The 14,430-nt window shown below is 39.7% G+C and overlaps 2 protein-coding genes across 2 annotated transcripts; one reads left to right on the top strand and one right to left on the bottom strand.

Annotated features, from left to right (window-relative positions):
• The first annotated feature begins 530 nt into the window (after window positions 1-530).
• LOC145441880 (vacuolar protein sorting-associated protein 26C-like) lies at window positions 531-4,620 on the top strand. Its single transcript, XM_080319827.1, has 6 exons — window positions 531-680; window positions 783-973; window positions 1,137-1,239; window positions 1,437-1,589; window positions 2,259-2,436; window positions 4,340-4,620. Exons 1-6 carry the CDS (start codon window positions 630-632, stop codon window positions 4,546-4,548), a joined length of 885 nt encoding a protein of 294 aa, XP_080175953.1. The 5' UTR covers window positions 531-629; the 3' UTR covers window positions 4,549-4,620.
• A 4,923-nt stretch (window positions 4,621-9,543) lies between these two features.
• Window positions 9,544-12,424, bottom strand: LOC145440189 (uncharacterized). The gene has a single exon (XM_080317765.1). The coding sequence runs from the start codon at window positions 11,659-11,661 to the stop codon at window positions 10,297-10,299; it is 1,365 nt and encodes a 454-aa protein (XP_080173891.1). The 5' UTR covers window positions 11,662-12,424; the 3' UTR covers window positions 9,544-10,296.
• Window positions 12,425-14,430: the final 2,006 nt, after the last annotated feature.

The raw sequence follows: 14,430 nt of genomic DNA, 5'->3' as shown, positions 1-14,430 counted from the left end.
AAAACAATAGAGGTAGAGAGATCATCATCATCATTGGTTTATTAGCAATTTTATCAGTTCAATACACCACAAAAATGCGATACAATGAAAAGAAAGGAAGATGTCGAAGCGACTAGGAGTTGTCTATGGAATCGGACACCCACCTTCATCATTGGTTTAGGCGATGTAAAGAGGAGGCATGCACACTGAATGAAAGTAAAGAAGATAGTATAGAAAAAGGAAGCGACAAGAAATAGGGCGGCATGTCATGGGAAGCGAGATCGATAGGTCAGTCGTGGTCCGGTAATCTTGAGGATGGACTGTATTTATTTAGTAGTAATTGCTTGTATTTCGATAGCGGTAGAAGTCAGCTTTATTATGTTTAAATATCATCCCATATCGCCTGATCATCATGTTCCTGTTCATAGGAAGATGAAAATACAGATACAAGTGGATTTTTTCTCAAGCACTGAGTTTGCATCGGACTGAAAAATATCGACCGTTTGTAATTATCAGTTAATGATATAGTGATACGTACGTTACGAGCGATCTCATCCCTTTAATTGCAACACATTTTTTCGGCTGGCTTTCGGTAACAACATTGTTGTATTCCCTCCAGTATTTCGGGTTGTTTTTCGTGGATTATAATCATGTCAGTGGATATTAAGCTGAAGAAACTATCAAAAATATATCACGAAGGGGTGAGAATATATTTTACATATTTTAAAAGTCAACATAGATCAAAGCTTTTGAGCTGGACCTGAACAATGCGAACATGATTGTAATATTTATGAACGTTTCAGGACATCGTTAAAGGAGCAATCGTTGTTCAGACGAAGGATCCTCTTCCTCATCAGGGCATTCTCCTTACTGTAGAAGGGTCTGTTACAGTGTCACTCAGCTCGAAGAATGCTGGTAGATTGGAAGCAATGTATAATTCTGTCAAACCGTTGAATGTGTTTTCAACAACTATAGAGATTGCAAAAAGTGGAAAGTAAGTATATATTGGCTGAATATATCCGGGTTATCGATGAAGGTGCTGGTTATTGGTGTCGGCTCAAAAGCCATTATTGGGCTCTAATAATTTTTCTGCGCTATTCCAGCCCAGTTTGTGAAATATTGTATGGCGGAAATGTACCAAATACGTCTTTTCGCAGATGCTCTCCAGGACGATCAGAAATTGCATTTGATTTTCCGTTGAAAGGAAAGAACAATAAGCCTCTGTACGAAACATATCATGGTGTCTACATCAACATTCAGGTGCAGGGTTGCGATGGCTAAAGTTTAATTCTTTTGTTGACTCGACTTGAACCTTGTTAGTTGGTTACAACCCTTATTCAGGTTACTTGAGCATTAATTCATCATAAGATATGAATATTTGTCATACATTACATTGCCTCTTCTGTATCTTACATAATGTTATGAGTATCGAGATGTTATTCATCTGTTCATTGCAGTACAACTTACGTTGTGTTATGAAGAGGTCACTACTTGCCAAAGATCTTTCGAAGGACTGTGAAATCATGGTTGAGTATAAAACAGGAGAAAAAGCAGCTCCTAAGCCTGTCTCATTCACCGTGACTCCTGGATCCATACAAAATGTGAAAGATGTAAGTTTGCCAAGTTGCCAGTTCAAATTCATCCGGTTGAAAAGTCGGTCCAAACGTGATCACTCTAACTGCTTCTTGATATAAATTGCTAGTTCTCTCACCTACTAATGAAGTAGGTTTCTATCATCTCAAATTCAGTGTTAATTAGAGCGATTATTTTTTGACCTGTCAAAGAGTCAAAATTTTGTCAAAATTATGGCGTTAGGTCAAGTAATTGTCAAAAATTTTAAGTCTTTGTTGCAATGTCTGCGAGCTTCTCATTTTACATTTTGTACCTTATAGCCTGTGACTTTATACTGTTGCAGATGGTACACTGTCAACTTATTGCGAATCGTAAGACGTTACGTCAAATAATTAAGTCGATATGGTGTAATGATCAACACACATCGAAGCGTAGGTCCTAATTCATTTTGTGGCGACGGTTTGTTGGTAAACCGAGCAAAATCGCGGGAATTAACAAGCTTCTCAAAAAGATGACGAGCTTCCAAAATTCTATTAAAGCTCAAGATGATATCTCAAATCTGAATCTGAATGAAGTTTGCGTGATATTGGGTGTTATGTAGACAGCATTGCAAGTATGAAGCGAGAGGGTGTGTCATCAGCAACATACGCCGAACTTCAGTGCTGCCATCCAACAACTGCTACTGTTAATCGAACTCTGATTTACAGAAAAGTGAGATTCCTCGTTTTTCCGTACGCGGGAAACTGGACAGTTCCGAGTGTTGCATCACAAAGCCGTTCACAGGCGAGCTCGTCGTGGAGAAGTCGGATTCCGTAATCAAGTCAATTGAATTGCAGCTTTTACGAGTGGAAACGGTCGGTTCGGCGGAAGGATATTCACGGGAAGGTATGCGCGATTTGTTAGAACACCTCAATATTTTATCAACGCAAATTAGATTCGTAATTCCAATTAATATCCAGCGTATCAGTTCCAGTAAGTTGTTTTTTCGGAATGCTACTGACTACTTAGCAGAGGTGGTCAATTGTGGATTTGCCTTTTTGGAGCACTGTTTACTCAGATGGTTCACTTTTTTACGCTTTGATTGCTGTGAAGTAGAAAGTACTTTTGGGATATGTTTCGTTCACATTACGGGTAAAATTTGGTTAAATTGGCCCTGTATGACGGTAGCTGAATGTATTTTCGAAAATTCCACCAATTTGTGGTGTCATTAAAGAAAGTAGGCGCCTTTGATCTGCTATTAAAAGTATGTGATGTGTCTACCAAATATATTTATGAAACTACTCACTCCTACTTTCCAAGTACTTTAGGCATGTCTTAGAACGACACGTACATATTCCACACAACAGGCGAAATTAACGCGTTCTGAAACAAATAATGGCATTTGAAAACGGATTAGGAGATTTTGGCTGGAACCGCGGTTGCGAAGTCGGGAGTTGAACATGCAATTATACTAATTTTGAATATTCATGGGACTTTGAAGGCGTTCACCGGTTTCGATTTGACCGTGATATGAAAATATTTGCGACTGTGACCATAGAATTGAAGCTTGAATCTGGGATTTGATCTAGATTTGTTAATATTGAAACCTCTCATATCTGATTGGACGTTTGATGTTTGCATTTGAATGAAAATATTGCGTCAGGCTGATACAGTCTGCCACTTACTAGGCTACCGCATTCGGAGGCGGTCAAAGCAGTAAGCGTTGGCACTCGTGCTCAAGAAGACGTTACGTCTTGAATTTCTGCTAGATGACAAGTGGAAGTTGATCGCAGGCTACTTTCGAATTTCACGTCTAGCAAGTAATGACGTGACAAAAGGGCATGATTTTCGACAAAATATTAGGCTACTGTGATACAGCGGCTATTTCACCCGGCTGTGATGATAATTCCACTCATAACAGTGATGAAAACATATACCGAAACTACTCTTACACTACAAAATATAGAGTGTAAGGAGTTTTGTCTTAAAATTGTCAAGTAGAAATGGAAGGAATCTAAATTCATAACCATTCACGTAGGTAGTGCTTGTGCAAATAGGCAAAATCTACTTGAATACTCCAAAATAGTAGAAGTGCTTCCTTACATCAGGGTTGTGGTGATTTAACTTGAGTCGCTTTGTGTATTGACGGACTTGTACTCGAGTCATTGCACATAACTTGACGAAGTCAAATGACTCTAGCTAGAGTCTAGACCAGTGGTTCCTAACCTTTTTCGACTCATTGCCCCCTTTTCAAGCTCAACGCCGATCATCGTCCCCCAGATTTTGTGAACCGAAAAATCGGTATACAATCTGTCATCATCGGCGGGTTGACTAAAAAAAAAAGGTCAACTTTTCGGCTCGTTGTCGGATTTTACACTTTTGCAACTAAAGTTCCGTGGGTTGACTAAAAAAAAGGTCATTTCTCCGACTTGACTCCAATATAGCCGTTTTAACGCGTCATCGCCCCCTTCGCTATTTTTGCCCCCTGTCGCCCCCTTTGTCCATTTTCGCCCCCCTAGGTTGAGAACCACTGATCTAGACATTCTACGTGATTTGATTCAAGTATCGTGTGTCGGGACCGATGATTGAAAACAGGCCCAGAAACTGTCTTTATCTATTTGAATAAACATGTTAAGAGTTAGAAAAATGAGCATAATATGAATGCGAGGCCTTCGATATCACCAAAGAGCCTCAAAATATTGAGTTGAACCCCACTTGAACTTGATAATAATGAATGAACAGAATGACTTGGACTCGATTCAAAACTATAAAAGTTTGATTTGGTGACTTATGCGACTATCTCTTTTAGCGACGGAGATCCAGAACATCGAAATCGGCTTTGGCGACGTATGCCACGGAATCACGATTCCTATCTACATGATATTCCCGCGTCTCTTCTCCTGTCCCACGCTCGACACCACCAACTTCAAGATCGAGTTCGAGGTCAACTTGGTTGTAGTGTTCGCCGACAATCAGTTGATTATGGAGAAGTTTCCGATCGTTCTACGGCGATTCTGAGTTCACCTCCGCGGTGGTAACATTTGCATTTCCATCGCTATCGCCGTAAGACTGCTTTGGTCCAGAATCCAACTTCAACTCATAACTGAGACTGGACTGGACTGGATTCGAGTGTTCGTTTCTGAATCAAGAATGAATTTAAATGACTCGAGTCGAGTCGCGAGAGGCAATGTTTTCGGATACCGAATGGTCCGACTATATACCACGATTTCTTGTATTTTGCAATGTTATGACTTGAAAAGCGAATATGTAATAGTTTCGAAATGTATGTCCTTTGAAAGTGCAATAAATTCGTGTATTGTATATTTGCTCGGCTGATTAACAGACCAACGTATTTCTAGCGCTCATCGACACGAACCTGCACGCTAGTGAAGGAAATGTCTGAGAGCATGATCTAAGAAATGAGATGTGGACCTAGTCGCTGTGCAATGCGGTTTTAACAAAGGCACTGAGCAAATGAATTGTATCTAGCTCACCCGTTCGAAGCAAGTGTGATAGTCAGGGCGAACACCACTGTGCGGGTTCATGATTTTGAAGACTACTCCAAGTCGTTTCGACACCTTCCTATCTTGTCATTGCATAGCAATCTTGTGGTGTATTGATTGGATGGAATTATTGATGATAAACTGGCCTGAATTCTATTCCAAATTATGAGGGCAACGTATATTCAATGCGAATTTGGGAACGCATGCGTCTCACAAATGGAGCTTTTCATTTAGTTTAGTGTGGTCTGGTACGTATGAACGTTTCCTATTCATTTGATTGTCGAAGGTCGAGCGAGGTTACGAAATACACAACAATGGACCCACCGGTAGCTAGCTAACTCGCGAGAAACCCATGAATAGTAGGGTTGTTCAAAAATATTTTTTTTTCGGATTCCAGCCATTCACTGATTAAATTTTGAGGTTATACTAAAAACGCCGAACACCAAAGTTGGTTGGGTTTTAACAAGTATAAGCCGCCGCAGAGCTGTTTGACTTGACTTGACTCGAGTCACTTTGTTAAAATGACTTGACTTGACTCGGCGTATCAGAAATGTGGATTGACTCGAAGCAAAATCCACGAGTCAATTTCAAGTCATCAAGCAATCGATGTCGATAAAAATCACTGTATCTTGCAATCGGATTGTTCGCGAAACGCTGGTGTAACCCGTGAGAGCGACCATAATCATTCAATGAACGTGCGTTTTACTGAACCTCCCCATTGGTCTCTCACAAATAAATTGACCGCTTACGAAGTGATCGAAACTTACAGCTTACGCTGTCGTAAACCAGTATAGTAAAGTATTTTAATAGAAAAATGTATATTACTGTTGTCTGTACCTGAACCAAACCTCTTGTTTTATTGAAATTAAATTCGGAGATAGTAGATATCAGTGTTGGGATGACTCGAGTCATGACTTGACTCGAGTCAGACTCGAGTCACTTTTTCGTATGACTTGACTTGACTCGTGTCACTTTGCTAAAATGACTTGACTTGACTTGACTCGGCGTATCAGAAATGTGGATTGACTCGTGACTCGAAGAAAAACTCACGAGTCAATTTCAAGTCATTAAGTAATCAGTGTCGATAGAAGTCACTGTATCTTGCATATGTTCGGATTGTTCGCGCAACGCTTGTGTAACCCGTGAGAGCGACCAATCATTCAATGATCGTGCGTTTTAATGAGCCTCCATTATTCTCTCACAAATATATTGATCGCAAACGAAGTGATCGAAGCTTACAGCCTACTTTGTCGTAAACTATAGTATAGTAAAGTAATTTAATAGCGAAATGTCTATTTCTGTTCTGTGTTCTTAACTTTATCAAACCTCTTGTTTTATTGAAATTGAATTCGGAAATAGTTTATATAGTCCTCAACCATTGGCGATGACTCGAATTGTATCATATAAATTTGCAAAAGGGTAATGTATTGCATCTTATCAATTCGTTTCTCTATTCTCTATTTAGGCTGGTAACTATAAACTGAGGCTGTGCAATTACTTACTGAGTTTATTAGTTCTACTTAATTGTGAGGGATACAGCGCCTTACTTGCGTGTATATTGAACTCTATATTCGTTCATCAGTTCAAAATCAATGACCACTCAATCTGTATTTCAGACAGCGAGCAAAATACAATGACGTAATCACGCCTCATACCTCGAAAAGGCAATTTGACTTGAATTGTGACTTGACTCGTGACTTGACTTGACTTGACTCGACTTGACTCGAGTCACCTCCAAAAATCGAGTGACTTGACTTGACTCGAGTCACTTCGAAAATCGATTGACTTGACTTGACTCGAGTCAAAATGTGCGATGACTCGAAATGACTCGTGACTCGAAGGTAGTGACTTGATCCCAACACTGGACTAGATATAGTCCTCGACCATTGGCGCAGGCTCGAATTGTATCATATCCATTTTTAAATGGGTAATGTAGGCATCTTATCAATTCGTTTCTCTATTTTTGCTGGTAACTATATACTGAGGCTATGCAATTATACTTGCGTAGTTTAGCATTTCTACGCATATTTAAGCGATACAGCGCCGTTTTACGTGTATATTTAACTTCATATTCGTTCACCGGTTCAAAATCAATGGCCAGTCAATCTGTATTTCAGACAGCTAGCAAAATGCAATGGCGTAGGCATGCCTCATACTTCGAAAAGGCAACTTGACTTGGAATGTGACTTGACTCGTGACCTGACTTGACTTGACTCGAGTCACCTCCAAAAATCGAATGACTTGACTTGACTCGAGTCACCTTCGAAAATCGATTGACTTGACTCGAGTCAAAATGTGCAATGAGTCGTGACTCGAAGGTAGTGACTTGATCCCAACACTGCCCCACAGTGCGATCAACCGAGCTTCTGGGGTGCTTCGTCCCCTAGACATTTCATAACGGGGTGCGGCATTTTCTTCGATTGACAAGACAGGACTATTCGGTGCCCTACCTAGCAGGAATATCTAGAAGTTCTAGATATCCCTGGTGGCACGTATATGAACAACTGACAATTGAACATATATATGCAATTTATACATATATGATACATCAACGGCACCAGAATGCATATTTCTTTAGGCCTACTTTAAACTAAATTAATTTATGGGAGATGTAGTACTCATATCCAAATCAAGATAGGTAACCCGACATAAAATCTTACGAAACACGAATAAAAATTTCAAGTTTAATGATTTTACCCAAAAATACTCTTTAATTTTTTTTTAATTTACGACATATCCTATTTCTATATATTAAATCAAGACATCTAGCGCGACATTGAGTCGCGCGAAGCGTGAAGAAAAATTTCACATTTAATGATTCTACCAGAAAATACCAAGGTTGTAATGACTCGAGTCGTGACTCGAGCCACGATTTTATGAAGACTCGACTTGACTCGAGTCATTTTCTCAAAATACGGAAATGACTCGAGTCGAGTCAATCTGTGTATTGACTCGACTTAGACTCGAGTCATTGGGCATGACTCGAACCGAGTCAAATGACTCGAGACTCAGACGGCCAAGACCGACATTTCATTGTAATTTCGAAGAATAGTAAAGTAACCACACTATTGGGATTTCGTCTTTTGGTACTGGTACTTGAAAATGCGACCAGAAACTGCTAAAAATGAGGAAAATTAGTATATTATAAATGCGAACCATTAGATAACGCCAAACAGAGTTATAAAAAGTGGACTTAACAAGACTTACAAAAGCCTAGAGGTGGGCCGTGCTATAAGTCGGCAGTTACGGAAAATAAGAAGTATATCGGCCTGGCGTAAATGACCATCGTAGTCGACAAACACCATGAATACCCCAAAAACAAACTGGAAACTGGTCAGTCAACACAATGACTTGGACTCGACTCGAGTCATAATACCGTGACTCGGACTCGACCCTTTGCTTGCTGACTTGGACTTGACTCGGTGGTGGATTGAAAATGACTCGAGTCAAAATTATAAAAGTGAGATTGGCTCGTGACTCGGAGCCTTGTGACTTGGTCACAACCCTGGAAAATACAAAGTTAAAGCTTGTGCCTAATAGTCCCGCAACCGCAGGCAGCACACACGAATAGTTTTAATTCTATGTATAAGGAATGTCTTCATTTTTCCCTATTTTTATCTATATCGAAACACTACTCAAATTATATACCGCGCGAAGAAAAATTTCTAGTTGAATACATGTGTTCAAATATACTTCACTTTATATCAATTTGAGATTTTTCTTGGGGGGCATGGCATGACCACTGCTCAAGTGCTCATATAAGGACGGAGCGTTCACTCGAATGATTTTCGAGTTTGAACATGACTATTGGAAATATTTTGTGGACTAAATCAAGGTTCTTACAACAACTGTTGGGTGCGAGCTCACTCCTATTGGGTGTGAGCCCAGTGTACATACCACAATTCAGTGACGTTGTATTTGGTAGCTCTCGAAAACAAGGATATTTAAATAATCATTCTGGTCAGGAAGCTTCAAATCATATCTACTGCACAAATGCTCTCACTCTCAAGAGTGGTATAGAACCACGCTTCCAGATTTCGAGACGTAGTGTGCTGCAATATATACAACACCGAATTCAGAACATTTTGTCGGAAAAGTCACAATCCAGTGTGATCGAAGTGTCATGAGGAAGATTTTGCTATCTAAAAGTACGCGCATGAAGCACATTTTAGAAGAAATGTAGTAACCACCATCGCCGGTACGCGGTATATCTCGTGACAAAAGTTTCGATAATTGATAAATATATCGTTCGGATAACTTAGATAGATAGCGTAATGGTGAAGCGTTCGGCTTCTTAATCGGTATGTCGTTGGTTTGATCCCCGGCCGGCCGGTCATCCCAAAGACCTGATTAGTAACACTGGTATCCATGACTTCCCTGCTTGGCGCTCACGCATTACTGGGATAGCATGGAGTGGTGGTGCAAGACTTAGAAAGCCGTAAAAGGCTATATCTGCACCTTCCTTGTTCAGCGGCATATTGTACATCATTCACTCATGATATGCTATGCACAATTGCACATGCACAGATCGTGTGTATATGCCTCAAACAACATCGAGGACCAAAATAAACTACGTATTTTCCCAATGACAACTACCAGCACATTTTCTCCGGCACCCCCATAACGTCCAAGCGTCCCCTGAGTGTTACCGACCTCTTTGAAAATTCAAATCGCCCACAGGATGGCGCTGGTAACTTGGTTAAGAACCACTGCACTGTCAAAACTACCGCTAACAGTGCGAAACAATATAACCGGATACCCGTCTACTGCAATTGTACAAGTACATGGGAACACAGCTTGGCATCTAACCACCTCGATTGATTACAAAATTCCGATCTCTCCATGCATAAATTTTTGGAAAGCATTCAATAACAATGAAAGAAAATTACTTTACATCAGGAAATATTTGACAGCAAAATTGACTCATTAAACAGCAGCGAGGAGGTAATTTCCAGATACTAAAAATATTGAATATTTAAAATAAACTGATAATTCACGAAACCACCAAAGCGAAATATTCCTTCTAATTCCATCGTTATTGTATTTTCAAATGACATTACACGATTGCTCATTTTGATTAAATACTTTCATATATCAGGTATATGATTTGAGATGATAGCATGCATATCCATGAGAAGATTGACGTCACTCTTCCAAGTAAATCCGTCCGCACAAATATTATATTCTGAATTCTTCGATGCCAGTATGTATAATTGTATATGCAATAATGCATATGAAGATTGAGGTCACATTTTAGACTGAATTATTTTTTGAGTTTAGCATGAATACTCATATGACTCACAAGGTGACCCTTCCGACTAAATAATTTCCCACAAATATCACATCCATGACTTTTTACGCCAACATGTATATACATATGACGCTTGAGGTAATTCTTCGAAGTAAATGCTTTCCCACATATATCACATTTATGATTTTTGATGCCTGAATGTATATCCATATGAAGCTTGAGAAAATCTTTTCGACTGACTTCTTTCCCACAAATGTCACATTTATGGTTGACACCAGCATGCATATCCATATGGAGCTTGAGTTTACCTTTTTCCATAAATTCTTTTCCACAAATATCGCATTCATATTTTTTGATGCCGGCATGTATATCCATATGATGCTTGAGGTAAATATTACAAGTAAATACAATCCCACAAATATCACATTTATGGATTTTGATGCCAGCATGCCCATCCATATGACGCTTGAGGTTGCCTTTCTGAGTAAATTGTTTCCCACATATGTCACATTCATGTTTTCTTATACCAGCATGCATATCAATATGCAGCCTGAAGTTCGACCTCGCAGTAAATACTCTACCACATATGTCACATTTATGAATTTTGATGCCAGCGTGGATTTCCATATGAAGCTTGAGAGAACCTTTTTGACTGAATTCTTTCCCACAAATGTCACATTTGTGTTTGACACCAGCATGCATATCCATATGGATCTTGAGGCCAGCGTTCCTATCAAATGCTTTACTACATACATCGCATCTGTGAGCTTTGGTTCCAGTGTGCATATCCATATGATGCTTGAGTTCACTCTTTCTAAAAATTGCTTTCCCACATACTTCGCATGTATGAAATTTGATGGCAGCATGTATATTCATATGAAGCTTGAGACCACCTGTTTGACTGAATTCTTTCCCGCAAATGTCACATTTGTGTTTGGCACCAGCATGCATATCCATATGAAGCTTGAGGTTACGTTTGCTTTTGAATACTTTCTCACATACATAACATATGTGAGCTGTGATTCCAGCATGCATATCCATATGAGGCTTGAGATCCCTCTTACTAAAAAATACTTTCCCACATACATCGCATTTATGAAATTTGATTCCAGGATGTATACTTATATGAGACATAAGTTGATCCCTCCGAGTAAATGCTTTACCACATACATCACATTTATGATATTTTATGTCAGCATGCATATCCATATGACGGTTGAGTAGATCTTTCCGCCTAAATTCTTTCCCACAAATATCGCATTCATGTTTTTTGACGCCAGTATGCATATCCGTATGACGCTTGATCCCATTATTCTTAGAAAATGCTTTCCCACATACATCACAATGATGGCCGTCGATTTCAGCATGCATGCACATTGTACATTGTACATGTGGAGCTTCCCGTTGTGAACTATTTTCCGGAAATATTGCTAACAGGAAATAAGACTTAGCGCAATGACACTATGTGATATATGAACTATGAATATTAGGAAAGAGCATCACTAGATTGTAAACAACGCGATTGCCATACGGTTACATCATACAACATACAAATATATCAATAAAATTAAAATGACCGCACAAATGATAGTTCAGAGACTCTTGTATTGTATTCCAGTAGTTATATTGGGTTGGATATCATCATCAATGTATGAGTTTAGATCACAGTTTCCTAACCTTTTCCCTCCAGCGCCATTTTTCAAGAAATTTTCATCGTCATTTTGTAAGGGTTGTACTAAAGAAAATACGGCAGAGGTCGAAATAGTGTCGGTCTATTCCGGTTTGGACTTGACTATTGGAAATGTTTCGCACTGATGACCACTCGACTAATTAACGATCTGCTGATTGTATGTACTGTTTTTGGTTCAAATGAAGGTTGTTATAACACTGTAGCAGGGTAATACTACAGAGAATTAACCATTATGGTACAATGAAGAATTATACTAGTCATTACATTTTGTTGCTCTCAAATACAAGGTTATTCATTTTATTATTTTGGCTAGAAAGCTTTAAAGCAGGTGTGGGCAATTATTTGTCTCCGCGGGCCAAATGGGAAGCAGAAAATATGTTGGCGGGCCGAGTCAGAAATTTTAGCTGTACTCTCCATGATGTATTGATTTTATTTTCAAACTGAAAGCAGTCAATTACACGAGTTGGTGCTCAGTGGATGTCTGATATTGATGAATGAGAAAGTCATGCATAATCACCAAAAAAATATTTATTTGCCATCATATTTTAAAACAACGTTAAACATGATACCTTTTGAACTCTAATCCGCGTTTTTCTATCAATACATTAAAATGTATTTGGAATGGCCGAAAATGCACGTAATCAGCCCTCCCCAAACGTTGGTCGTGGGCCCCCGATAGAGTTATAAACCAAACTCCTGGGGGCTTCGCCCCCAGACCATCCCCCATCGGGATACACGATTTTAACACTATACTTCTGAGCGATATGTCTTGTATACACTAATTGGCAACGGCGCATGCCCTAATCGCGCGAAGCGCGGAATTTTTCCGTGATTCATGATTCAATCGGTCAATATTATTGATAATTGCATATATATTGCTATATTTTTAACCTCTCTCAGCCCACGTACTCAGTTTTACCGCTAGAGCTGAGCGAGGTGCTGTCTTGGATATATTCGGGAGGGCCCGTTGGTATCGTTCGTTACATGTTGTTAATTCGTGACCCCCCGTCTGCTATGTGAAAAAGATATTGAAATTGCTAAAGCGTAATGAAATTTAATCATCAGTTGCAATTGCAGTGCCTTTTCTGAATCTCGTGTTGTCCTAAACTTCATTTATCTTGGTGCGTAGTGGCGCGGTGATGGCTGACGCCGAAAAGCCTAGTTCTATACACCATTGATCTCTAAATCGCGCCGAGCGCGAGAAAAATTTAAATAAAAGTTGAATAAATTTAAAAAAAAACTTTTTAATTTATGTTCATTTACGAAATAATTTTGGGCTCCCGTCGAGCTCGCCACCCCCCCCCCTAATTGGGGAGTTTGGGGTGCGTCAGCTCCGGTCCTGAGGATACTATAAAGCTAATTGTTTTGGTAGCTGGTTTCCGAACAGTGTGCAGCTTGACAAAATGGCGTCGTTGTTTAGCCAAGCTTGCAGTTATTCCGAAATTCGTCTTCCCTTGATCGAGTGTATGTCTTTGTGTTTTTGTCATAAAACCAACTTAAATTATACTCCTTAAACACGGCGACGTGCTCGGCACTAACTACTAAAAGATGGGTAGTATAAACATTTTAGTCCTCCTCCGAACCATCTTTGAGTTTCAACTTTCGGCTTTCTTTTTGACATCCGTTATGGGTGGTGATATACTCATAAAAATCATGAGCACTGATTGACTTGTTTTACGAATTAGTGATTTGGAAACGCATCACGTAACAATTTGAAACACAGAATGTGTAATGCGTAATGTGACAATGGCAACAAAGAAGGTCTGATAACTTCTTGCGACTTTAATTGTAACGGCATAATTTTCTTCATTGACTTTACTTTGAATCTGGATTAGGCATGTAAGGTACATATTAGGCTGCGTAGTGCGTAATCACGGCATGTTACTGAACAGGCTTGATACGAATTTCCGGTTCAGTTCATACATCCTATGGTTTTAGTCCACGCAGCGACATTTAAAAGTTGGTTTTATATTTTAAATGTCAAGCAAGCTTTCGCGGGTCGCATAGAATAGCTCCGCGGGCCGCACTTTGCCCAGGCCTGCTTTAAAGCATCTCTACTATACACGCGGCTGTCAATCTCACTCTCTAAAGTGGTATAATGCCTCATACCCAGATTATGACCTGTCATGTGCTGCAGGTTCAGAGTAGGCCTACCTTTCCGGAATTCAAAATACACGAGTGTGCCGTGGTACGCCCGCAGTTTGGGAACAACTGGAGTAAAACAATGGCAGGTATCCATACTGGTCGCGTGTTTTTTACGCAATATAGTATTGCTTCCTCCACAACAATTTGAAGGATAATCTACACCAGTGCTCTTCAACCGGTGTGCACTGTGAACAGTGAATACAAGGTTGCATGGGCTGCAACAGTACAAAAGGGTGCACAGGAGTACACGAGAAAGATTGCACTCGTAATCAGTGGTTTATATCCCACTCGTTGCTTTGTCGGACCAATTG

Source organism: Botryllus schlosseri, chromosome 6 (genome assembly GCF_051294905.1).
Source record: "Botryllus schlosseri isolate E-star chromosome 6, Bs_hap1, whole genome shotgun sequence".
Taxonomy (NCBI): Eukaryota; Metazoa; Chordata; class Ascidiacea; order Stolidobranchia; family Styelidae; genus Botryllus; species Botryllus schlosseri.
The sequence above is the reverse complement of the archived record's forward strand: the minus strand, read 5'-3'. Positions and strand labels throughout refer to the sequence as shown.

What these genes read in the sequence shown, in the direction of transcription:
- LOC145440189 (XM_080317765.1), bottom strand. Translation starts at nt 11,661, where the DNA reads ATGTGCATGCATGCTGAAATCGACGGCCATCATTGTGATGTATGTGGG.
- LOC145441880 (XM_080319827.1), top strand. Translation starts at nt 630, where the DNA reads ATGTCAGTGGATATTAAGCTGAAGAAACTATCAAAAATATATCACGAA. An exon ending in GAGATTGCAAAAAGTGGAAA is followed by an intron (nt 974 to 1,136) that starts GTAAGTATATAT and finishes GTCTTTTCGCAG; the next exon opens with ATGCTCTCCAGGACGATCAG. An exon ending in GGAAGGATATTCACGGGAAG is followed by an intron (nt 2,437 to 4,339) that starts GTATGCGCGATT and finishes TATCTCTTTTAG; the next exon opens with CGACGGAGATCCAGAACATC.